Source organism: Brassica rapa, chromosome A03, assembly GCF_000309985.2.
Source record: "Brassica rapa cultivar Chiifu-401-42 chromosome A03, CAAS_Brap_v3.01, whole genome shotgun sequence".
Classification (NCBI taxonomy): Eukaryota; Viridiplantae; Streptophyta; class Magnoliopsida; order Brassicales; family Brassicaceae; genus Brassica; species Brassica rapa.
In genome coordinates, this window is record NC_024797.2 from 27,692,904 (window position 1) to 27,713,777 (window position 20,874).

Sequence of the window (20,874 nt, forward strand, 5' to 3'; positions counted from 1 at the left end):
GAGAATTTGCATTGTTTTTTATACTGATCTCTTCCGTGTGTAGCGTTCAAGAGAGTGTCTCGGTTGGAGGGAATAATCCCAGCATTGGAGACATCTCATGCATTGGCTCATCTCGAGAAGCGTTGTCCGACGTTATCAGATGGTGCTAGAGTAGTCTTAAACTTCAGCGGGAGAGGCGATAAGGATGTTCAGACGGCCATCAAGTATCTTGAAGTTTAAAGAGAAGAATACTTTCGTTTTCAGACAGTGACATTTTGTTTTAGTTGTTTTGTTTGTTCTTGCTTCTGGTCGGGGAACCCAAATAGGAACAAAGTATTAAGAAGAGAGGTCTTTGGCATATAGACGACTGCTTGATGTTTGTTTCGGCTTGGACTCCAGCAGCAAATATCGCTCTACCTGAGATCAAAACCATTCCCACTTGGTTGACGCTTAAAAATATCCCTGACCAACTTTACTCAATTAAAGGTATTAAGTGGATTGCATCAGGAATTGGTGAACCGATGCTCACTAGCAGGCCATGGCTAGATCCTTCTCAGATGGGAGAGGCAAAGATTTTAGTGGAGGTAAAGCTTGACAAAGTTACAAACCATTTCCTCAAAAGGTAGCATTGAAAGAAATAAGTGCCAGAATCACAATGGTCGATGTGATCTACTCGTGGTTGTCATCAAAGTGTAGAAGTGTGGTCATTTAGGCCATAAAGAATCCAGATGTTTAGGAATAGAGAAAAATATTGCTATGGCTGCTGGCAACTCTGCCCAAAATGATTTAGATGTTTCTAACAATACTCCTATTATAGCACAGGAAGCGAGTATTGTTTCAGGTCGAGCATCTATTTCAGAGTCGGTTTTGACGACCAATGTTCGAGGTGTATTCTCTGCTACGAATCCACCTATTTCACCATTAAGGGATGTAAGTTTCACCGAAGTGGCTGCAGTACCGGAAACCGGGAGAGTTGTAGCTGTTCCACTTGTTGGAGAGAAGATTGTTCAAAATCTTCAGATAATGTGTTGAACCAAAGTGATTCTCTACTTACAACTTCAGATGAGGTTGTCCACTCTTTCCAAAATACTGATATTGTTATTACAGATGCTGAGCATTCTGTCCCATCTTCTTTCCGTTCTGGGAAGACTACTAAATCAAGAAAAGAAGCTTCAGGTTTCACAACAGGAAGTGAGGCCAATGTTAAATCTTTGAGAGGTAACAGTTCTTGTGCTAATCAGTTTGCTGCTTTGGGTTTACTGCTTTGGATTGGGGTTCGGATATGGGGGAGTCAGAGGATTCAGATGATAATATCATCACAGACCTTACAACTCCATTTACCGATAGACTTCTTCGGGATAGACCTGTGAAGCATTCCACAAAAGTAACAGAGATGGCAGCTACTTTACATGCAACTAGGGGTAGAGGAAAGCGTGGACGTGGTAGACGTGGCGGACATGGTCGGCTTGGCTAAGCCGATTGTGTTAACCATGGATACTAACTAATCCTTTTCATCTTTTTTCCTTTCATCTTTTCAGACTAAAGTTTGTGTGTTTTGCTCTGCTTGCTTTTGAAAGCATTTCTTCATTTTGTAAAACTGTAAGTCATAGCTTATATAATATTATACTTTTAAAAAAAAAAGTATTAAGAAGAGAACGAAAAAATAAAAATGTATCCTATAAATAAGACTGTTATATTGAGCGTTTGATGTTCTTATAAGAAACCCGAACTGTTTTGTTCTTCACTCAGATTTAATTTGAGCATAACAAAGAAACCTCAATGCATTATAAACAACTATGATCGAATTATTTTCAAATTATACGTAAATCTGCAAATAAATAGTTTTGTGATTTATCAACTGATTATACTTGATTTACTATTTCGAATTTGAACTTTAAAAACTATACAATTAATATATTTTTACTAAATTATTTAAAGTGAATAGGCTATAGTTCTTTTGTTTTCTACAATAAGGCTAGTAGCTACATAATGGATCAGCCGGTGCGGTCGATTAGGGAGAATTTGTGAAATAATCAAAAAAAAATCAAAACTAGATTTTTAGAGAGAGGGACGAGAGAGATAGGAAAGGAAAGGAAGATGATTTTGGTTACTTAGCTAATTTGAGTTTTTTGTTTGGTTATGGGATGCAATTTCCCTCGATTATTTAGAACATTCAATTGTGCGCCACCTCCTACGCCGAATGTCATAAATGACTTGTTGACTGTAAGTCTGTAACATTCAAGCGATTGGGGGTACTAATTTGTTTAAATAAAACTATTTGGGTCAAATGTGAAAGGCACCAAAACTATAAGGGACTAGTGTTATAATTTAGAACCGATCGGGGGAGAGAAGAGTTTCACATCTGAAGGGGGTTGAAGATAAATCGCAAGGGAGGTGGGTGCATCATCGTCCCTAAGCTTTTACAAGCAAGCCAAAACAGTTGACTCCTTATACGACGAAGATGGTCTCCACAAGCAGGATCAAATCCGTCGATTTCTACAGGTTTGCTTCTGTTTCTCTAGTTTATATTGTATCCATTTCGCAGATCTCTCGAGCTTCCTCGATCTAGGCAAGTAACATGATTTGATTTCGATAACTCAATGTGAATATAATCTTTGGGAGTATCTACATTCTGTGGATTTTCATGCTGATTAGTGATAGGGTTTAGTCGTGAAGAGGCGATCCTAGTGGAAGCTTAGATAGATGCAAGTATATTCGTTTTAGTCTGATCTTTGCCTAGCGTTGGTCATTTTGATCTTTAGTGCGATTGGACTGTTAAAAGTGTTTCATAATGGGGTTTAAAGACCATCACTGTTACACTTATATATTGCTTTTTGATGAAATAATATTCGTTTTGTCCAAGAATCACTAGTAAACAAGTCTTCTTGAACTCGTTGAGATCTGTGATTTATTTATATATTTGTGATTTGGATGCCTGCAGGAAAATCCCGAGGGATTTGACAGAGGCGACTCTCTCTGGAGCTGGTTTGTCCATTGTAGCAGCCCTCTCTATGCTCTTTTTATTTGGAATGGTAACGTTTCAAGCTCAGTGTGTGATGATTTTCAAGTGTTGTGTTCAAGATTTATGTCACTGTTTCTAATTGGGGAACATGAATGCTATTTTCACATATTACAGGAGTTAAATAATTACTTGGCTGTCAGCACTACAACGTCCATCATCGTTGATCGGAGCTCTGATGGAGACTTCCTGCGCATGGATTTTAACATAAGGTTATACATTATTATCCAGTTTTTTTTTTCAGCACACATGTGTTATAGTTTAGAGGTTGAAGAGTATAGAAACTTTTACTCTGTTGTTTGTTTAAGTACATACCTTGTCTCTTCAGAAATGTCATATGTGGCTTAAACAAAGTCCTGCGAAATGCTAATCTATTTGATTGCTAACTAGATACTTTTCTCGCAGCTTCCCATCACTTTCATGTGAATTTGCATCTGTGGATGTCAGTGACGTATTAGGAACTGTAAGTTTTGGTTTCATCATAAGTTCATTTCAAGTCTCTATTTTTTTTTTTAAAGTATCTAAGTATTCTGTATGTGTGTCCCAAAGTTTGGCCTGCACAATTATTTTCCTGGAGTGAAATCCTAAATGTCACCATAGTTGTAAAAGATTGTCCGTTGTATCCTGATTTTGCTAACTTTTGTTTTCAGAATAGGCTAAATGTAACAAAGACAATTCGGAAATTTTCTATTGATTCGAATTTGAGACCTACTGGTTCTGAGTTTCACTCTGGGGAAGTTTTATCGCACGTTAATCACGATGAAGCAGGCGAAGAAGTAGTTGAAGATTCTGTATCCCTTACTAGCCGCAACTTCGACACATTGTTACATCAGTAAGTAGTTTTGGTCGTTATTGCACATTTCGTACATAGATGCAATAATTCTAGGAGTATTTTTCCTATTAGTACGTATCTCTTTCTTCTTTTTTGTTTGCGTCTGGTGACAAAATATGAATCATATAACTTGCAGGTTCCCTATCTCGGTTGTTAATTTCTATGCTCCGTGGTGCTATTGGTGTAATCTCCTGGTAAGTCCCGCATCTTTTGTCTTCGTCTCTTTCGTATTCTAGATTTTGCAGCATATTTTCTATCTAGAACGTCAATTTTCTGCTTGTTGGCAAGGGTCATATTAGCGTTCTTACTAGAGAGGAGATCTTACATGTTTGGCTGTAACCTAGTCAGTCTTTCTTGAGAACGCTCTTTGGCTGTAGTCGTAATAATATTATCATGAAAAGACTAGACTTATCTAAGGATCAACTTGATGACGAATATCAAAAGAGTAGTTTTGGTGACACTTTATACATATTGTAGTGGTAATTTTGATGTTCTTACTCGAAGACTAAACTTTAGTCTCCATTGGCAGAAACCATCGTGGGAGAAAGCAGCAAAACAAATAAAAGAGAGGTATGCCAATATACTCCCTTTAGATAAAGAATCTGTGGTACTATTTTTTTCTTATAAATGTCTTGCTTTTGGTAGATATGATCCAGAAATGGACGGACGTGTCATTTTGGCAAAAGTGGACTGCACCCAAGAAGCTGATCTCTGTCGGAAGTAAATCTCATCATATTTGATATTTTTCATCTTGACTTCTTCATTTCCTTAATGCATTCTCTGAAATCCTCTACCAGCAGTTAAGATTTATTCTCACAATTTTCCTCTGCAAATGATCTCCAGGAATCACATTCAAGGGTATCCATCAATTCGTATTTTCCGCCAAGGCAGTGATCTTAAGTAAGAGAATGTAACTCGCAGTTTACTTGTTTAAATAATGCCTGACCGTCATTTGCTCGATTCTTATAACCTCTATTTTCTCAACTATTCTTTCCTCTGGTTGATTCTTGGCTTAATAGGGACAATGCACACCATGATCATGAATCGTACTATGGAGATCGTGATACAGAAAGCTTAGTGAAGGTAGTTATTGTTCTAGGTTTTTTTTCAACATCTTTTCTGTGAGCCCCTTAAACAAGAGTTGGTTTTTGTGCTTCGTTTGTACCTTATTTCTGAATATTTTTTGTTCTCCTACAGATGGTGATAGGTCTGGTTGAACCAATCCATCTGGAGCCCCATAAACTAGCATTAGAGGACAAATCCGACAATGCATCGAAAACTTTAAAAAAGGCACCTTCTACAGGAGGATGTCGAATTGAAGGATACATACGTGTAAAGAAGGTAAGCATTTGAATGGGAGAATTGCTCTTGCTCTGTCTGTTTGTCCTTTTAAGTTACTTTTCTATGGTCTTTGCAGGTTCCAGGCAACCTAATGGTTTCAGCTCGCTCGGGATCTCATTCATTTGATTCTACTCAGATGAATATGTCCCATGTTGTTAACCATCTTTCATTTGGGCGGAAGATTTTGCCTCAGACATTCACGGACTTAAAGCGCTTGTCACCGTATCTCGGACAAAGCCACGACCGTTTGAACGGTCGCCCCTTCATCAATCAACGTGATCTCGGTCCTAATGTTACCGTAAGTTTGTATAGTTTATAAAAAAATAAATACGATTAAAATAGCCTAGTTATGTTTTTTTAGCATTCTTTAAGGTGTTGTTTTCCATGGACAGATCGAGCATTATCTTCAAATAGTAAAGACAGAGGTATTGAAAAGCAATGGACATGCAATGGTCGAGGAGTATGAGTACACAGCTCATAGCAGCGTTGCTCATAGTTACTATTTACCAGTCGCCAAGTTTCACTTCGAGCTCTCACCGATGCAGGTAAGCTTCAATATTCTTTTTGCTTCCTACTGATCATATCTGTTACACAGATCAGGGATAGAACGTTGAGCCAAAAGCCCTGCGGGCTGTCCCTGCCTGGTTCTGTGTATAGAAACAACCTTGGTTACACTCTGCTCATCCTTTTCTTTTGGTTGCAGGTTCTCATAACCGAAAACTCCAGATCCTTCTCACACTTCATTACCAATGTATGCGCCATTATCGGTGGTGTCTTCACGGTTAGTAAACAACTTAGAAGCCTCTTGTTATAATTCATTAATACATCCCTTATGACACTTGTTATATTTCCTTCTTTTTTCCAGGTTGCCGGAATCTTGGATTCTATTCTCCACCAGACGATGACACTGATGAAAAAGATTGAACTTGGTAAAAACTTTTGAAGCTTTGCCTGAGAGTTTCATTTAGTTTTCTATGTAACCTGTCCGAAATTTTTGTTATATGTTACACAACCAGATGAGCGATAAGTATACTTCAAAATGTTGGGAAAATGTTTATCCATTTGAATATGTTATATTTCAAAATCCTTTAGACGTGTTTGTACTATTTTCTAAGGATAGCTCTTAGATGCGAAGATTGGAACACTTTTAACAATTTCACCATTGCACTTCACACAAATTCACTAGCATTCTACATTAATCAATGAAAGCCTTTTGACATTGTAGATTTTAAGCAGGTTATATAGAAAACAGTCTTCAAATTAATCTGGATAACTGAGAATAAGAGACCATAGGAGATCATTATCATCAGACATTTTCTTTGGAATAGATTGATTCAAAATTTGGAAAGAATGTGAATCGAATTAAGACGTGGCTAGAAAGTAAACATGTCTTTAGTGAAGAGAGCAAGATCGAACAACAAAATGAAGTCTTCCAAACAAGGTTTCATTCAAACTTTAATTTAAGATCCGACAATAGAGTAGACAGTCTTGTAAAAGCACTAACTACCAATCAAAATCGAAAAACAGAGATGCAGATAGTCCTCAATCTGATCAGGCAGTGATTTCCTTCTTGAGTTTTGCAAGCTCTTGCCTGACAACACCAGCTTTCTGCAAAACAAAGCACACAATACATTAGCATTTCGCATTATGCCAAAAAAAAATTCAAGACTTTTCAACAATTAAAAACACAGACCTTGATCTTGGCCAACATGATCTTGAACCTGTCGAAATCATTGAGGCTAGCCCTACGCTTCTGAACGATGAGCTTCCTACCCCACGAGCTCTTCTCCCACTTGTTCTTCACGTCTGCAAACACATTCCAGGTTTAGATTGCAAACACCATACAAATTTTAAAACATTACACATTGAAAAGCCGCACTCACCAGCCTTCTCCATGGCCTCTATCAAAGCCTTCTTCTTTGGCACTCGGTTGATCTCAATCACGATGTCAGTAAGTGACAACCTCTTGAAGTTCATCTGGATTCTCTCCATGTCAGGTGCGTCTACCAAAGCCTAACCGACAAAAACAAAAACCACAGTTTCATTAGAAAAAAATCTAGGAATACACTATCCCCTGTTAAATCAGAATACACAGTACAATATAAGACAAGTTTTTTATAGCACGAACTCAGAGTCATCAATGAAAAGGTAAAGACTTTATTGAATGTATCAGCAAATCAAATAGCTCTAAGCACATATTGACCAAAACTCGTTCAGAAAAGTGGCACCTTTATTGAATCAATCAGTACTAAAATTCCAGCTAGTTCTCAACTTTACTAAGAGAAAGATGGAAACTTTAGTAATGTATGAATGAAGAAACAACGTACCCTGTTCTGGTCAACGACGTCGACGATAACAACGAGCTTTCCATGGTCTTTTCCATAGTTCACAAGAGCCACTCTCCCGATCTCCACGTACCTCTTGAAAACCTGAGCAAACACGAAACAAATATGAAATCTCAGTCACAACCTTGCTTGATGTTAAGGACACGTAAACCGTAACGAAACGAAAAATGTCAAAGAGGAAGGAATCTGGAATGTGTATCTCACCATTTTCGCCGGCGGTAGCTTGAATGTTCGAAGCAGAGTGTCCAAAGCTGAAGATATATATAGGTGTTTTTAGGGTTTTCTGTTTTGGGCCATTAAATAAATACCCAAAGGCCCGTTATGAATGCTACAACATAAACTAAAAGCCCAACAATATGGTAAGACAATAACACGGCGTCGTTTACACGTTGGGATGCTCGTAGCTAGCTTAACCTCACCGTTGTAGGTGTATTTCGTTACAAAACTGTGGTGAGCATTTCTTTATAATCATGATTCATCTGTAAATCTTAATTTATTTATTCTATTACAAGCTAAGAGTCATGCATTTTGATATGAGAATTGAGTCTAAACTGGAGTATGTATCTCAAACTAAGTAAGCTCAGAACAAGGTGGTTCTCTATATGACCAGACACCAGTAAGTTGCAACGAGTCACTAAGACATTTTCTTACTCTTGTTTTCGACAAAGGAACGAGAGAAACTGTGAATAAGGAACTAAGAAACTGAGATCTCTTCCACCACGCCGCTGATTTCTTCAGTCAGGTCATGCTGTACTTTGGGCTCCAAGTCGATGAACTGGTTCGACTTGCTTGCTAGGTGTGAGATGCTAACTCTTCCTTGACGTTTGATGTAATCCGCAACCGCATTCATCTCTTCCATTGATATGTATATGTATTTGCCTCTATCATCCATAACGCCAGAGAGCCGCCCTGAAATAAAAAGAGAAAGGCATCCAAATCTCAGTAGTCACATCGCGGTTTTTCACATGTATGTTATACTATGCTATTTTATGATTGGATAGAGAGAGAAAATACCTATGCTCTCCAAAGAGGCGATCCTGTTGATGCATTCCTACAAAAAACAAACAGTAGAATCAGACTTTAGAACAATGACAAAAAGGTATTTATTTATTTGCGATATAGAAGATGTAGCCAGATGATACCTGAGTTCTTAGATGAAACTCTGCAGCGAGATCTTCAAGTGGAACACATTTCTGTTTCTGCAATCACAACACAAAGCAAAAGGATCAACATTTCAGCACACTGTTATGGGATGAGACTATTTGTATATATACACTTCACTGTTAGTTTGTTTCTGTTTGCAAAAAGGAAGATTAGAATGGTTATTCAAGATATATACCTTAATGTATTCAACAAATTCTGAAAGCAAATCTTGATTCCCACCCTCCACTTCCTCTGTAGTACCTTCAGCATCAACTGAGAATTCGCCTTTCCATTTGTCAAACTCTAACGCAGCTGCCTCTTCTTCCTTTGCTTCTCGTGCTTTTTCTTCTTCTTCCTACAAACCATTTGTCACATTTAGCCAAGTTCAGTATTTCTAAAACAGGAACAAATTTTGAGATATATTCAAATGTCTCACCAACTTCCGCTCCTCTGCCTCACGCTCTTCGTCCTTCTTCCTCCGCATTTCTGCATACCAATCTTGTTTTGTACTCCTTGACTCGCGTGCAGCTTCTTCAGCCTTCACCAGACAATAGGAACAGATTTTGATTAGGAAAGTCTTGCCATAAAATAATGTACAGCTCTTATCGTTAATCCTTAAGCTACAATATAAAACTTTCATAGTTGGGGACTGCAACTGGTCAACTAACATTCCTAGAATTTTCTCATCGTTAATCCTTCAAACTGATAGAATACTAAAAGTATTCATAGAGACAGAGATTGTTAGCCACCTGTCTTTGTTCTTCTCGTTCTTGTCGCTTCTTCTCTTTCTTCTTTGATGCTCTGGCCTGATTTCCACCGGCTTCATCTTCCTCTTCATCTTCACTCCCACTGATGTTTTCTGTTTACACAAAAAATTATCGAAAGGCCAGTAGTTCATTTAGTCTTATAACTTCCCTAATCTCAAGCTCGACTATTCAAATCACTGGTTTATAGTTCTCCCTGGCTATATAACAATCTCTAACCAATAACATCCATTTGATAGTTGATAGTCATCTAAAAACCAAGTCTTTTATCTTTTATTTATACTTCAAAAAGAAACCACAATCAAACTATATAAAGTTTTGAACTTTTATCATAGAGACACAGAACAGAAGGGTGTAAAGTACAAACCTTGAACGTTGGAAGCTGAGGAGGAGCTAGCACCAGCAGAAGCTGCAGGTCTCCGACGCATTCTACGCCCACCACCACCAGTACCACGTCCCACGTTTTCACGCGCCTGAACCTGCTTCGAATAACAACAAACCCATCACCATAATTCATTAAACCTAAAAGGAAAAGTCAAATCCATTTCGCAAACAATGAAATTAAAAGTTGAGAACTTTACCTGCGGAGGTGGTGCTGCATCTTCCTCACGTGATCTGCTACTATCTACCCGACGTTTCCATAAGAACAAAGGGATCACCGCAGCTATGAGGATCATGGAGACTATCAGAGCGAAGATCTCCTCCATCTCTTTACCTGCGATCGAGAAAAAAAGGGGAATTTGAAGGAAATGTTGAGACAAAGCCAAACGAGGATGATGAAATTGAAAGAGGTTTGATTCAGATGATGATTACGAAATTAACCTAATTGAGTTTCTTTTCACGCTTTGTTGTCTTCTCTATGCTCGAGGATTGCAGAAACTCTCGATTAGAGAAGAAAGAGTGAAAGACAATCAACGCGGGGTTAATTTCGTAATTTACAACTTTCGAACACTCTGGGGCCGTCAGAGTCTTTCGTGCCTTTCCGGCCGAGGTTATAAATAAGATCAATGAACACCGGTTCGGTTTAGGAGTCCTCTATTGGATCACTGGTCCTTTTTAAAGTTACAAACACACAAATAGTAGTAAGATTGTGATTCAACAATTTCATATCTATTTTATTAAACAAGTAACAAGAGTAGCACAAAGTACATAAGATGGTAGTCTCTTAATATCATACCGAGTCTAAATCGAAACAAAACCAAGCAATACAAGAGATCAAAGAAGAAGTTTGAGGAAATGTTTTGGAAAGGGAGGGAGAACGATAGTGATACACTATAACAGAACAAAGCAAACAGACTAGGGACAATGAAGCTCAGAAACCATGGATCTTGATGTTGTCCTTCTTCACTAGGCCAGCCTGTTTTCCAAGAAAAAAGCAATGAGATAATGCAACAATGTTTTTTAATGTTTAGCTTTTGTCCGTGAAAGAAGGTGATCATTACCTGGACTAGGAACGTGGAGACGTTCTTCCTCTGGTCTCCTTGAAGCTGAATAACCTACACATTTACACAGAAGCACCTATTAAAGAGAGAGAGAGAGCACTCATATAAAAGACTATCATCCTTGGAGAAAAGTTAAATATCCCTTGGTTAAGCTTTGCATTATTTTAATGGTAACATGTCGACAATAAAGACACGAACCTGTCCGAGTTCAGAGTCTTGAACCACTGTTCCGTTGCAACAAAACTCTTTCTTGAGGTCCTTAAGTATCTTGCTGTAACTGTACTCTTTCTTCAGCCCCTGGACGGTTGTCAAGCTTTTCCTACCATTGCGCTGCTGCACACGGATGTGGACGTACTCTTTTGTTCCCGCACCTGAGTCCTCAGCATTCGCATCAGCAAACGGGTCTGCACCACATCAAAAAACAAACAAAAAAAACTAATTAGCTCATATCAATTCCCACATGAGAAAACATTTACCAAACATTACCAAACATCTATGAAATAAACTTATGAGGAAGATAATCAGAGGTGGAGTATGGATCAAAGTGGAACTTACCGAAGGCAGTAGGGACCTGGGAATCAAGTTCAGACATGAAACTTTGTTGATCTGATGGGCAAAACGACACAGAAGCTGAGACCTGAATAAGAAGACGAAGAATCAGAGCCACGTTTACTAGAGAGACTAATGACTATATAAAGTATCAATCTTTGAATTTTCATATTCAGATAAGATCCAAAGTAAGATTCTTTTTTTAAACCCAGCAGCAAATCCGAAAGATCATCAACAAAAAAGCTCGAATCGGATCTTCATGGAGAAAAAAATCGAAAACACATACCGAAAACGCAGAACTATACCTGATTCGAAAAGTAGGGTTTCGAGGATCTGATTATGGGAGGAGAGAGAACGACGAGAAGAAGAAACCCTAGATTCGGATAAAGTCTGCAACTTCTGTTTCTGGTGGAGACCAAAGTAACGAGAGGAAGAGGTGATGAGATCTTTCGGTCTGAAAACGTATCTTCAATCTCTTGTTGGGTTTGGGCTTCATACTTGTCCCTCTAAGTGGGCTTGGGCTTCAGACGTCTCCCAATCCTCCAACTTGATTAACTGATTTCTCTCTGTTTTGTTGGAAATGTATAGTTTTGCTGCTACTTCATTAACATGATACAAGTTATAGTTTTGCTAGAAATGTTTGTTACCTCCTGTTTAATTTTGATTAATCATGTAATTGGGATATCAATTCCATTGTATGATAGTTATAGATGGTGAACATTTGATTCTTTTGTTGGTAATATACACCGAATTAGTAAATTACTAGTTTAGCGTATTTTATAAAGTTAATGATTATTTCTTTGGGACTCGATGGTTACAATTGAGGCAATCAAGTATATTGTATATAGAAATGCTTGGATGAGTTTTTCTTTTCCTATAACATGTTTTCGTTTTTAAGTGTGTGTTTCTAATTTGATTTCTCTACTAAACAAATGAACTACATAATTTTATTATACAGCAACTCTTTCAATGTGCTCATAATCTCTTTTCTTCATCCATCCATTGAAACAATACAGTTTCAACCTTAATTTTTTTTAAATAGTTGGCATGTCGTCAGGATATGAGCTACACGTCATATATGCATGTAGACGCGGAGAGTTGTGACTCTACCACATTTAAGTTTCCGATCCAACACCTAATCTCGACAACATTGTCCCTTATAGATTCTCTCTCACGCTCACAACAACAAACAAATTAACAAACACATGCATGCAATGTTAGTATGTTACACGTGATCTCCATGCAGAACACATCTCTTATCCATAAATATATACCAACCAAACCTTCACTTCACTCTTCACTCAAACTAAAACAACAGAACATACACAAATAACAAATGGCGAACAAGCTCTTCCTCGTCTCCGCAACTCTCGCCTTCTTCTTTCTCCTCACCAACGCATCCATCTACCGCACAATCGTTGAGTTGGAAGAAGATGACACCACCAACCCAATGGGCCCATTCGGCGGAAAACAGAAATGTAGGAGGGAGTTTCAGCAAGCACAGCACCTAAGAGCTTGCCAGCAATGGCTCCACAAGAAAGGAATGCAAGCCCGTCGTGGTCCTTGGTCCCTCGAGGAGGAGTTCGACTTCGAAGACGACATGGTGAACTCTGATTCCCGGAGACCGCCGCTACTCCAGCAGTGCTGCAACGAGCTTCACCAGGAAGAGCCAGATTGCGTCTGCCCAACCTTGAAACAAGCGTCCAAAGCGGTTAGACTCCAGATCCAACAGGGACAACCCCAAGTAGTGAGACGTATCTACCAGACCGCTAAGCACTTGCCTAACATTTGCCAAATTCCGCAAGTTAGCATTTGTCCCTTCAGGAAGACCATGCCTTTCCAGCCTCCCCACTACTAGATTCCAAAAGAAACACTCTGAAGTGTATATACGACGGTGATGTTGAGTAAGGTTGTTGATGTATGTTAACACTAGTCACTAGGCAGTCACCGTGTTTATGCTATAATAAAAATGTACTTTAATAAGATGTTTGAGGCTATTGTAATTAGACCTTAATAAAAGAGAAGTTAGTCTTGTTTTTTTTACCATTGCGGCTTTCTAAGAAGTGTGAATGACGGATAAGCAAGAAAAAATAATTAAGCTATTCACAATTAAACAGTAGTCTATAATGAACGTGATAAACTAGTACTCAGAGATATAATATTTTGTCTAATTAAGACTTCAAGATCGATAAATAAAACCATTTGATTTCTAGCCATCTGTCATTCTGAGGCCATCTCCACCGTGTATTTTTTTCTTAAGTAATTGGTTCAGCGTACTTAAGCATGCCGCCGCTGACTGCTAATTACTGATGCTGCCTTTCTTATAAATACAAGAACTGTTCTATTTTTTTACTTTTTGAACGTTAAACTATATATGCAAAAGAAATGTTCTGACTTAGAGCATGATTAATCCGTGTTCTTAATTTGAAGTTCTTAATACATGATTTGACATTTTTTTACAATTTTCAACTAAGAGTCGGCTCTTAAACCATCTCCAATGGTTAGAACCCATCATGAATTCTAATGTTTAATTTAATTATAAATTTTGTAATTTGTGAAGTTTAGAACCTCTTGTAATTTGTTATGTTCAATAGTAAACCCTTTTAAAGTTCTTAAGAGAGAAAGAGACAACAACAACAAAAAAAAAAGCAAGGGAGAGAGAAAAAGACACAAACACAAAAGGAGTTAATAAAAAAATGATACCTTAGAGGTTCTTAGAGCACCTCCATTGATAGATCTTGGAGGAAGTACTAAAGTAATTAAGGGAAAAAAATAAATCATAAATGGTTTTATTAGGCAGGAGTGCTCCTTGATTAGGTGATTTAAGGAATGGTAAAGATCCCAGACGTGGCAGGAGGGGATTGGCTGGGTCATTTTAGACGAAAGGTCTTGTGGTCGGTTGGTCTTTTTTTTTTCATCTTCAATGTCATCGAAATCTCTTCCTCCTCTCTCTGTCGAAATCTCCTTGATGATGTTTGATCCGTTTGTTCGTCGGTGATTATGTCTTCCTTCCATCATCGGGTCTGCCTTCCTCGTCGATTCTTTCGAAATCTCCAACGGAGAAAACATTTGATTCGTTTCACCCACTTCGTCGATGTTCTCCTCCAGACTCATCCATGCAATCAGCACAAAGGTTCGGTTTCTTTTTTATTTTTGTTTCTGTGAATTGAATCCCTTTGTCGATTATTATCCAAAATTTTGTTTGGATTATGAGATTGACTCTGTTTATCTCAGATCGATGGGGGAAGTGGTAGTTTGAAGTCGCGAGGGACGGACTATGATGATGAACAGAGTATCTTCCGACAATTGTGGTTACAGTTTTGGTGGTCGAATCCGACAAAGGTCATTCCTTTACTTTGTTTGATTTGATGATTTAAAGTTTTCCTTCTTTGTCTTGAGTTAGAAGTTTGAGTAGACTTTGGTTTTGATATTGATTAAATCTGATTAAAGCAGTAGTAGCAGTAGCAGCAGCAGCTCAGATGATGAATCCAGTGAAGTTAAGAAGAAGGAGAGTGGTGAATCTGTTTCTGAAGTTGTTACTGTGAGTTCTGTGCCTACTCAACCTATTCCAATAGCTGGAGATGCTCCTTTTATGGAGTCTACTGCTAATGTGATTGTAGAGAGTATCAGTTTGATGGATTCAACTACTCCTACTGATCCAAAAACTGAGCTAATGATTGAAATCACACCTGTTGAGGCAATGATCTCAACCGAGAATGACGAGAGTTCTTTGCCTAAACCAAACGAGATTAAGCAGGCGTCTTCAAGTGCAACCGACTCTGATGTGAAAGAAAACGAGAGAAAAACTTGGACTCTTCCAGAATCCAACAGTGTTCCTGAAGGCAACAGTGTTCATGAGGAAGAGGTGATCCTCAGTGTTGAACTATTTAATTTTGTTTATATTCTTTGTCACTTAGTTACCAAATTAGACTAAACTCAATATTCTCTCAGGCTCCAGTGCGGCCAACACATGGAGTTTTGCAGAGAACGTCATGGTTAAGTTGTTGTGGCTTGTTTGATGTGGTCACATGATCCAGTAGATAAACTCAGGTATCTTTTGAATATATTGTTGTTAGAATAAACTCTCTGTTATTAGCGAACTTCATTAGTCTACGTATGATTCTTAGTTTATGGATAAGAAAATAACCTTTTACATCGAACAATTGTGTATATTAGTCTGTAGCTTTATATACATCAATACCATTGTCAAAAACATAACCATCATTAGTTACGCATTCGACTTGTTGATGAGTTTCTTGACACTCTTGTTTCAATCGCAGAAACAGAGTTTTTCCTTCATGAATTCAGAAGTGTTATCACAGCTAAGGATTCTCGGTGTTACCTGTGAAAATTCAGTAAGTTGATGAGTGTCTCTCTCTCTCTTTCTCTTCCATTGAAGAACACAAAACACACATTGTTTCATATGCGAGAGTTCTCAGCTTCTAGTAGTCTTCAAAGCAAGCTTGTCTATAGTTTTTGCTCTTTATATTAGCCCCTTACGTGTTCTCTTCCCTTTCTCTCTGTACGATTCCTTTGTCTGTTGTTGTTTTTGTTCATATGCAAAAAATTTATGTATGCTTTTATTTTAAATCATTCTACTTAAAAAAAAAAATTTAAGAACCCTATAGGAGTTTTCCCATTGGAGGAGAAGGAGAAAATTATCTCCACTAACTAATGTCCTAAACTTGCCAAATCACATTATATATTCTTAATTTAATCATTAGGACCTCTAATGGGTCCTAATGGATGGAGATGGTCTTACCAATTCTAAAATCTCTATTTTAAGAACATGGTTCTTAGTTTTTATTTCTTTTGATTTATTTTTTTGGCTTTTTTTTAAAAGAAATTCTCCTTAAAAACTTTCATTGGAAGTGTTCTTATATTTTTTTATTTAAGAGATGTTTCTTAACTTTTATTAGTTAAAAGCTAAGAAATTTCGGCTAAGAACCCCACCCTAAGAATCCGGATTAATCATGACATTAGAGCATCTCCAACCATTAGAAACTAGGTGAGATTCAAAAAAAATTAAAAAAAAAATATTTTAATTGAATAACTAAATTTTCTATTTTTTTTAATTCTAAAATGCTAGTTAGAAAACATGTGGAAGTTAAAAGTTTAGAAGTGGTTCCAAGAGGACCTCCAACCATTAGAAACTAGGTGGAATTCTAAAAAAAAATATATATATATATATATATATATATATATATATATATTTTAATTAAATAATTAAATTTTCTTTTTTTTTTTAATTCTAAAATGCTAGTTAAAAGACACGTGGAAGTTTAAAGTTTAGAAGTGATTCTAAAAACACTTGTTTTAGAACCTTTCTTCACTCTCTCTCCTATTTTATTTTTTTATTTTTTATTTTTAATGATAAGATTCTAATTAAAGAATCTCCAATAGAGGTGGTCTAAGAGCATCCTTATCGCACGTCTTTAGTGTGGGTTTTTAGGAAAAAGTGGGTGTGGGTGCACTGAAACCAGAGAAAACGTCTCTAGAAATCGCGAAATAGGAGATGTCTGTAGAACTGTTCGCGGGTCCCACTGACACATGGTGGCCTGCGATTGGTTTGATTTAATTTTTTTTTAATCAGAAAAACAAAATAAACAAAATAAGAAACGTATATGCGATAAAAATGCTCTAAAAACCCTTTTTTAGAATCTTTTTTCACTCTCTCCTATTTTTTTTTTTTTTTTTTAATAGTTGGACTCTAACTAAAGAACCTCCATTGAAGTTGGTCTTATAAGTTATAAGGTATAAGACACTAATGTTCTGTACAACAAAACGAAAACTTTTCTCTCCCAGGCACTCTTATCGAGACAGTTTCAACTGTCTGGTATCTTCCCGTTTGGTCAACCCCCCACGGTTTCCACTCACCTAGTTTTACCTCCATATCTGGTTTGTTACCTTTTCGAGTAACTTTTCAAACTCAAAACCGCTTTGGTACAAAAATCCCGGGTTCCACCCCCGACATCCCGTCGGAGGGTCAGCGACGACGTCGTCAACGTTCCTCAGACTCCATCTCCAATGCCCCTGACCGTGAACCCTCTCCTCGCAAGTACCATGAACCTTCAGGAAGGTCTCGGACGGACCGTCTAGAGTGTTAATACTCAACCACCTCCACATACTCTGGTTATAGAGGTCTTGACACGTTATTCTACTACACTACTTCCGCTACGTTACATCTTACTCTGCAAATAAAGCTCTGTCCTAGACGAAAACCTCCGAAGCATCTGCTCTAGCCATTATAGAGTTCCCCTGTCCTCAGGCCTCTACAATAATGGCACGCAGGTATACGAGATCTGACAAGGAAAAGTGGGTCGCAAAACCCTCACCACCGCCGAAGAAGTCACCAATAAGAATCCCTGCTAGCAACAATGAAGCACTCATCGCACAAAACAAGCTTACTCTGATTGGAAGGGTCACAAACACTCGCTTTCAACGCCCTAGAGCTGTGGTTGATATTATGCCCCAGATATGGAATCTGGAAGGACGAGTTGAGGGCAGTGACCTCGGCCCAGAGCTCTTCCAATTCAGATTTGAGTCCGAAGGAGACCTTCTCTTTGTCTTGGCGGAAGGCCCATATCACCACAAACGATGGATGATACTTCTACAGCGTTGGGAACCAGTTATATCCCCCTCATTCCCGTCTTTGATCTCCTTTTGGGTCAGAATCCATGGCATCCCACTCCACTATTGGACGGATGAAGCGCTTGAATCCATTGGCAAAGCAGTCGGGCACGTCTCTACCCGAGATCCTAGGGCTGCTCGAATTAGGATGGACGTCAATGGCCTACTCCCACTGGAGATGAAGGCTCATATTGAACTCCCGTCGGGAGAGATAACTGAAGTGGAATTTGAATATGTGAAGATCGAGAAACACTGCTTTACCTGTTTCTCCCTCCTCCACGAAGAAGAGGATTGTCCTAAAAGGGCTCCAGGAGACCCACCAGCGAAGGAGAGGAAACTAGGTATTACTCAAGCAATGGCTCTGGAACGCATAGAGGCTGGTAAAAGAAGACACGATGAAAACAGAGGCTACAAACCCCCAAGTCAGAGAGCTCTCCCGGTTTATAATGAGAGGAAGTCTGCCTCACGTAATGACCATTCAGCTGATGTGAATGAAAGGAATACTACATCAAGAAATGAACATCACTCCTCTACGTATAGGGGTTCTATGGATTACGCTAGAAGACCTCCATCATCCAACTCCCACCGCTCAGAGGGTCAGCGAGACGTGCCGTCGTACCGACCTCGCAGAAGTGATGACATCACCAACAGATATGGACTAACTGTCTCTGGCTCTTACAACTCTCATCATCAAAGACCCCCTAGAGATACTCCTGTAAAATATGGGCCTTCTCCTCTTGACGGTAGATCAGGAAACGATCAAGTACGCCCTAATGCTTCAGCCTCCTCACACACCCCACCTCCTGTACCGATCAGGGAAAGAATGGAGCCTCCAGCTGGAAACAGCTCCCCTCTGGAATCTTGTAAATCTCGAGAACGACGCTCAGCTCTACTCAGACTGGCTGCACCTGACCTCAGAGACCAACTGCCTAGGCGATCCCCAATAAGCAAACAATCCGGGAGGCTTCAAGATGTCGAGATAATCTCTGGTGATACCCCGATCCAAGCTAGAAGGGATGCCACCAATGAGGTCCTGATCTCACCTCTGATAACAAACGACTCTGCTCCGGAACAGAACTGGGCCCCTGCTTCCCAAAGATTAGGGGGACTTGCTTCTCTAGGACTGATACTCCTGCAGTACATGAACCTACAGCTCTTGCTTCAACAAAACGCAGGACAACAAGAAACACTGCTAACAAAAGGATCGCTAGGAGCCCACTTCCAGGTTTCAAGCTGAAGAAGGTCAATGCCCTGAAACCTAACCCCCCTCCTAGAAAGCGCATTTGCACGGAGAAAGGACGTTCTCTGCCTTGGAATAAGGCTGGCCCAAGTGGCAAGACCCCCTCTGCGGAAGCTACAAATACGGTGAATATACCGCAAAGGAGGAAGGCGGGATCGGATTTTCGGTCTCTGCCTCAACCTCTTCCTTAGCTCTTATGAGCTGGAATTGTCAAGGGCTGGGGATCACCCTTACAATTCCAAGACTGAAAGAGTTGCGCAAGAGCATCTCTCCAGATATTATGTTCCTCATGGAGACAAAGAATACTGACGAATACATCAACGACAAGCTCCGGGATCTCCATTATCCACATTTCTTCTCTGTTCCACCTCAAGGCACCAGCGGTGGCTTGGCACTTATCTGGACAGACAACATCAAGGTGGAGATACTAGAATCCTCAGAAAACATCATCGATACAAAGGTAGCGTTCAAAGGCTCTTCTTCCTTTATTTCCTTTATATATGGAGCACCTTCGGTTGAGAACAGGGCAGCTGTTTGGGCGGAAATATCACGCATTGGGACAAACCGAGATCTCCCGTGGCTGCTTACGGGCGACTTCAATGAAATATTGGATAACACAGAGAAAGTGGGAGGTCCACCTCGATGGGAGGGCTCTTTCACTACGTTTCGCACCTTCGTCTCGCAAAACGGCTTCTGGGACCTTAGACATTCAGGAAACCACCTCTCTTGGAGAGGATCTCGATATTCTCACTTTATAAGATCTCGGCTTGATAGATCTATGGTTAACTGCTCCTGGTCAGAGCTTTACCCAATGGGACGGTCCTGCTATCTCCGGTTTGAAGGGTCCGACCATAGACCGCTCGTAACATACTTCAACTCGTCGGGACCACGCAAACGAGGACTCTTCCGATTCAACAGGTCCCTAACGGAAAATGAAGAGGTTACAGACATGATCAACACTACCTGGAACCAGACACCACTCGCCGGGGTTATTGCAAAGCTGAACGAGTGCAGGAGGAAAATAATCTTGTGGACCAAAGAACGCAATCTCAAAGCGAACCAAGTGGTCTCAGAAACAAGAATTGCTCTCGACCAGGCCTTATCATCAGCATATCCAGACGTTCCCCGAATTGAAGAGCTCACAAACATCCTCGCTACAGCGTACAAAGAAGAGGAGCAATTCTGGCTACAACGAAGCAGGATCCAGTGGCTAAAAGACGGTGATAGAAATACCGGGTTTTTTCATGCGGCTACAAGGACTAGAAGGATGCAAAACTCCCTCTCAGTCATTGAGGACTCGCAGGGGACTGAGGTCCACGAAGAATCAGACATAGTCTTTGTGATTGCCAATTATTATCAAGATATCTTCTCTACCAAGAGTGTTGGTGACTTCTCACTCATCCACAGCTTGCTACCGTGCAAGGTGACGGCAGACATGAACGACTACCTGATCAAACTACCGAGCTCACAGGAGATCAAGGAGGCGGCCTTCTCTATCAATAGTGGCAAGGCGCCAGGCCCGGATGGGTTTTCCTCCAAGTTTTACCAAGCTTATTGGCACATCGTGGGAGAGGATGTTACGAGAGATGT

The 20,874-nt window shown here is 39.4% G+C and overlaps 6 protein-coding genes and 1 long non-coding RNA gene across 10 annotated transcripts; 4 read left to right on the plus strand and 3 right to left on the minus strand.

Moving 5' to 3' along the window:
- The first annotated feature begins 1,572 nt into the window (after window positions 1-1,572).
- On the plus strand, window positions 1,573-11,466 carry LOC117132842. Its single transcript, XR_004456465.1, has 3 exons — window positions 1,573-1,582; window positions 9,039-9,042; window positions 11,383-11,466. It is a non-coding gene; the product is annotated as an uncharacterized LOC117132842 (long non-coding RNA).
- LOC103861674 (protein disulfide-isomerase 5-4) lies at window positions 2,251-6,277 on the plus strand. Of its 2 annotated transcripts, XM_009139388.3 has the most exons (15): window positions 2,251-2,481; window positions 2,921-3,011; window positions 3,116-3,210; window positions 3,404-3,461; window positions 3,649-3,830; window positions 3,967-4,024; window positions 4,360-4,400; window positions 4,476-4,550; window positions 4,674-4,730; window positions 4,850-4,913; window positions 5,028-5,171; window positions 5,248-5,469; window positions 5,564-5,716; window positions 5,875-5,952; window positions 6,037-6,277. In XM_009139388.3, the coding sequence occupies exons 1-15, from the start codon at window positions 2,441-2,443 to the stop codon at window positions 6,112-6,114; spliced, it is 1,437 nt and encodes a 478-aa protein (XP_009137636.1). In that variant the 5' UTR covers window positions 2,251-2,440; the 3' UTR covers window positions 6,115-6,277. The 2 variants fall into 2 exon arrangements, with proteins under 2 accessions (XP_009137636.1, XP_033144049.1); XM_033288158.1 differs by having other exon boundaries at window positions 4,360-4,550.
- Window positions 6,546-20,154, minus strand: LOC103861675 (60S ribosomal protein L14-2). Of its 2 annotated transcripts, none has more exons than XM_033288161.1 (5): window positions 20,135-20,154; window positions 7,499-7,600; window positions 7,055-7,184; window positions 6,865-6,977; window positions 6,546-6,779 (listed from the first exon to the last, which is right to left on the minus strand). In XM_033288161.1, the coding sequence occupies exons 1-5, from the start codon at window positions 20,135-20,137 to the stop codon at window positions 6,723-6,725; spliced, it is 405 nt and encodes a 134-aa protein (XP_033144052.1). In that variant the 5' UTR covers window positions 20,138-20,154; the 3' UTR covers window positions 6,546-6,722. The 2 variants fall into 2 exon arrangements, with proteins under 2 accessions (XP_033144052.1, XP_009137637.1); XM_009139389.3 differs by lacking the exon at window positions 20,135-20,154 and adding an exon at window positions 7,721-7,823.
- On the minus strand, window positions 8,057-10,378 carry LOC103861676 (DDRGK domain-containing protein 1). Its single transcript, XM_009139390.3, has 9 exons — window positions 10,246-10,378; window positions 10,005-10,138; window positions 9,791-9,902; window positions 9,409-9,518; window positions 9,096-9,197; window positions 8,856-9,014; window positions 8,659-8,715; window positions 8,531-8,567; window positions 8,057-8,425 (listed from the first exon to the last, which is right to left on the minus strand). The coding sequence occupies exons 2-9, from the start codon at window positions 10,128-10,130 to the stop codon at window positions 8,211-8,213; spliced, it is 918 nt and encodes a 305-aa protein (XP_009137638.1). The 5' UTR covers window positions 10,131-10,138; window positions 10,246-10,378; the 3' UTR covers window positions 8,057-8,210.
- LOC103861677 (protein translation factor SUI1 homolog 1) lies at window positions 10,512-11,908 on the minus strand. The gene is made up of 5 exons (XM_009139391.3): window positions 11,720-11,908; window positions 11,421-11,502; window positions 11,064-11,269; window positions 10,866-10,919; window positions 10,512-10,780 (listed from the first exon to the last, which is right to left on the minus strand). Exons 2-5 carry the CDS (start codon window positions 11,455-11,457, stop codon window positions 10,736-10,738), a joined length of 342 nt encoding a protein of 113 aa, XP_009137639.2. The 5' UTR covers window positions 11,458-11,502; window positions 11,720-11,908; the 3' UTR covers window positions 10,512-10,735.
- Window positions 12,698-13,457, plus strand: LOC103861678 (napin-B-like). Its single transcript, XM_009139392.3, has one exon. It carries the CDS (start codon window positions 12,751-12,753, stop codon window positions 13,270-13,272), a length of 522 nt encoding a protein of 173 aa, XP_009137640.1. The 5' UTR covers window positions 12,698-12,750; the 3' UTR covers window positions 13,273-13,457.
- Window positions 14,178-16,037, plus strand: LOC103861679. 2 transcript variants are annotated; one of them, XM_009139393.3, is made up of 5 exons: window positions 14,178-14,547; window positions 14,649-14,756; window positions 14,865-15,279; window positions 15,366-15,464; window positions 15,695-16,037. In XM_009139393.3, the coding sequence occupies exons 2-4, from the start codon at window positions 14,692-14,694 to the stop codon at window positions 15,444-15,446; spliced, it is 561 nt and encodes a 186-aa protein (XP_009137641.1). In that variant the 5' UTR covers window positions 14,178-14,547; window positions 14,649-14,691; the 3' UTR covers window positions 15,447-15,464; window positions 15,695-16,037. The 2 variants fall into 2 exon arrangements, with proteins under 2 accessions (XP_009137641.1, XP_009137642.1); XM_009139394.3 differs by having other exon boundaries at window positions 14,275-14,547; window positions 14,868-15,279.
- Window positions 20,155-20,874: the final 720 nt, after the last annotated feature.

What these genes read in the sequence shown, in the direction of transcription:
- LOC103861674 (XM_033288158.1), top strand. Translation starts at nt 2,441, where the DNA reads ATGGTCTCCACAAGCAGGATCAAATCCGTCGATTTCTACAG. An exon ending in GAAGCTGATCTCTGTCGGAA is followed by an intron (nt 4,551 to 4,673) that starts GTAAATCTCATC and finishes AATGATCTCCAG; the next exon opens with GAATCACATTCAAGGGTATC. An exon ending in CGCCAAGGCAGTGATCTTAA is followed by an intron (nt 4,731 to 4,849) that starts GTAAGAGAATGT and finishes TTGGCTTAATAG; the next exon opens with GGACAATGCACACCATGATC.
- LOC103861676 (XM_009139390.3), bottom strand. Translation starts at nt 10,130, where the DNA reads ATGGAGGAGATCTTCGCTCTGATAGTCTCCATGATCCTCATAGCTGCG. An exon ending in CTCAGCTTCCAACGTTCAAG is followed by an intron (nt 9,519 to 9,790) that starts GTTTGTACTTTA and finishes TTGTGTAAACAG; the next exon opens with AAAACATCAGTGGGAGTGAA. An exon ending in AGGCAGAGGAGCGGAAGTTG is followed by an intron (nt 9,015 to 9,095) that starts GTGAGACATTTG and finishes AATGGTTTGTAG; the next exon opens with GAAGAAGAAGAAAAAGCACG.
- LOC103861677 (XM_009139391.3), bottom strand. Translation starts at nt 11,457, where the DNA reads ATGTCTGAACTTGATTCCCAGGTCCCTACTGCCTTCG. An exon ending in CCAGGTCCCTACTGCCTTCG is followed by an intron (nt 11,270 to 11,420) that starts GTAAGTTCCACT and finishes GATGTGGTGCAG; the next exon opens with ACCCGTTTGCTGATGCGAAT. An exon ending in TCTCCACGTTCCTAGTCCAG is followed by an intron (nt 10,781 to 10,865) that starts GTAATGATCACC and finishes CTTGGAAAACAG; the next exon opens with GCTGGCCTAGTGAAGAAGGA.
- LOC103861678 (XM_009139392.3), top strand. Translation starts at nt 12,751, where the DNA reads ATGGCGAACAAGCTCTTCCTCGTCTCCGCAACTCTCGCCTTCTTCTTT.
- LOC103861679 (XM_009139393.3), top strand. Translation starts at nt 14,692, where the DNA reads ATGATGATGAACAGAGTATCTTCCGACAATTGTGGTTACAGTTTTGGT. An exon ending in GGTGGTCGAATCCGACAAAG is followed by an intron (nt 14,757 to 14,864) that starts GTCATTCCTTTA and finishes ATCTGATTAAAG; the next exon opens with CAGTAGTAGCAGTAGCAGCA. An exon ending in ACAGTGTTCATGAGGAAGAG is followed by an intron (nt 15,280 to 15,365) that starts GTGATCCTCAGT and finishes ATATTCTCTCAG; the next exon opens with GCTCCAGTGCGGCCAACACA.
- LOC103861675 (XM_033288161.1), bottom strand. An exon ending in ACGTCGTTGACCAGAACAGG is followed by an intron (nt 7,185 to 7,498) that starts GTACGTTGTTTC and finishes TTTGTCGGTTAG; the next exon opens with GCTTTGGTAGACGCACCTGA. An exon ending in TCATGTTGGCCAAGATCAAG is followed by an intron (nt 6,780 to 6,864) that starts GTCTGTGTTTTT and finishes TTTGTTTTGCAG; the next exon opens with AAAGCTGGTGTTGTCAGGCA.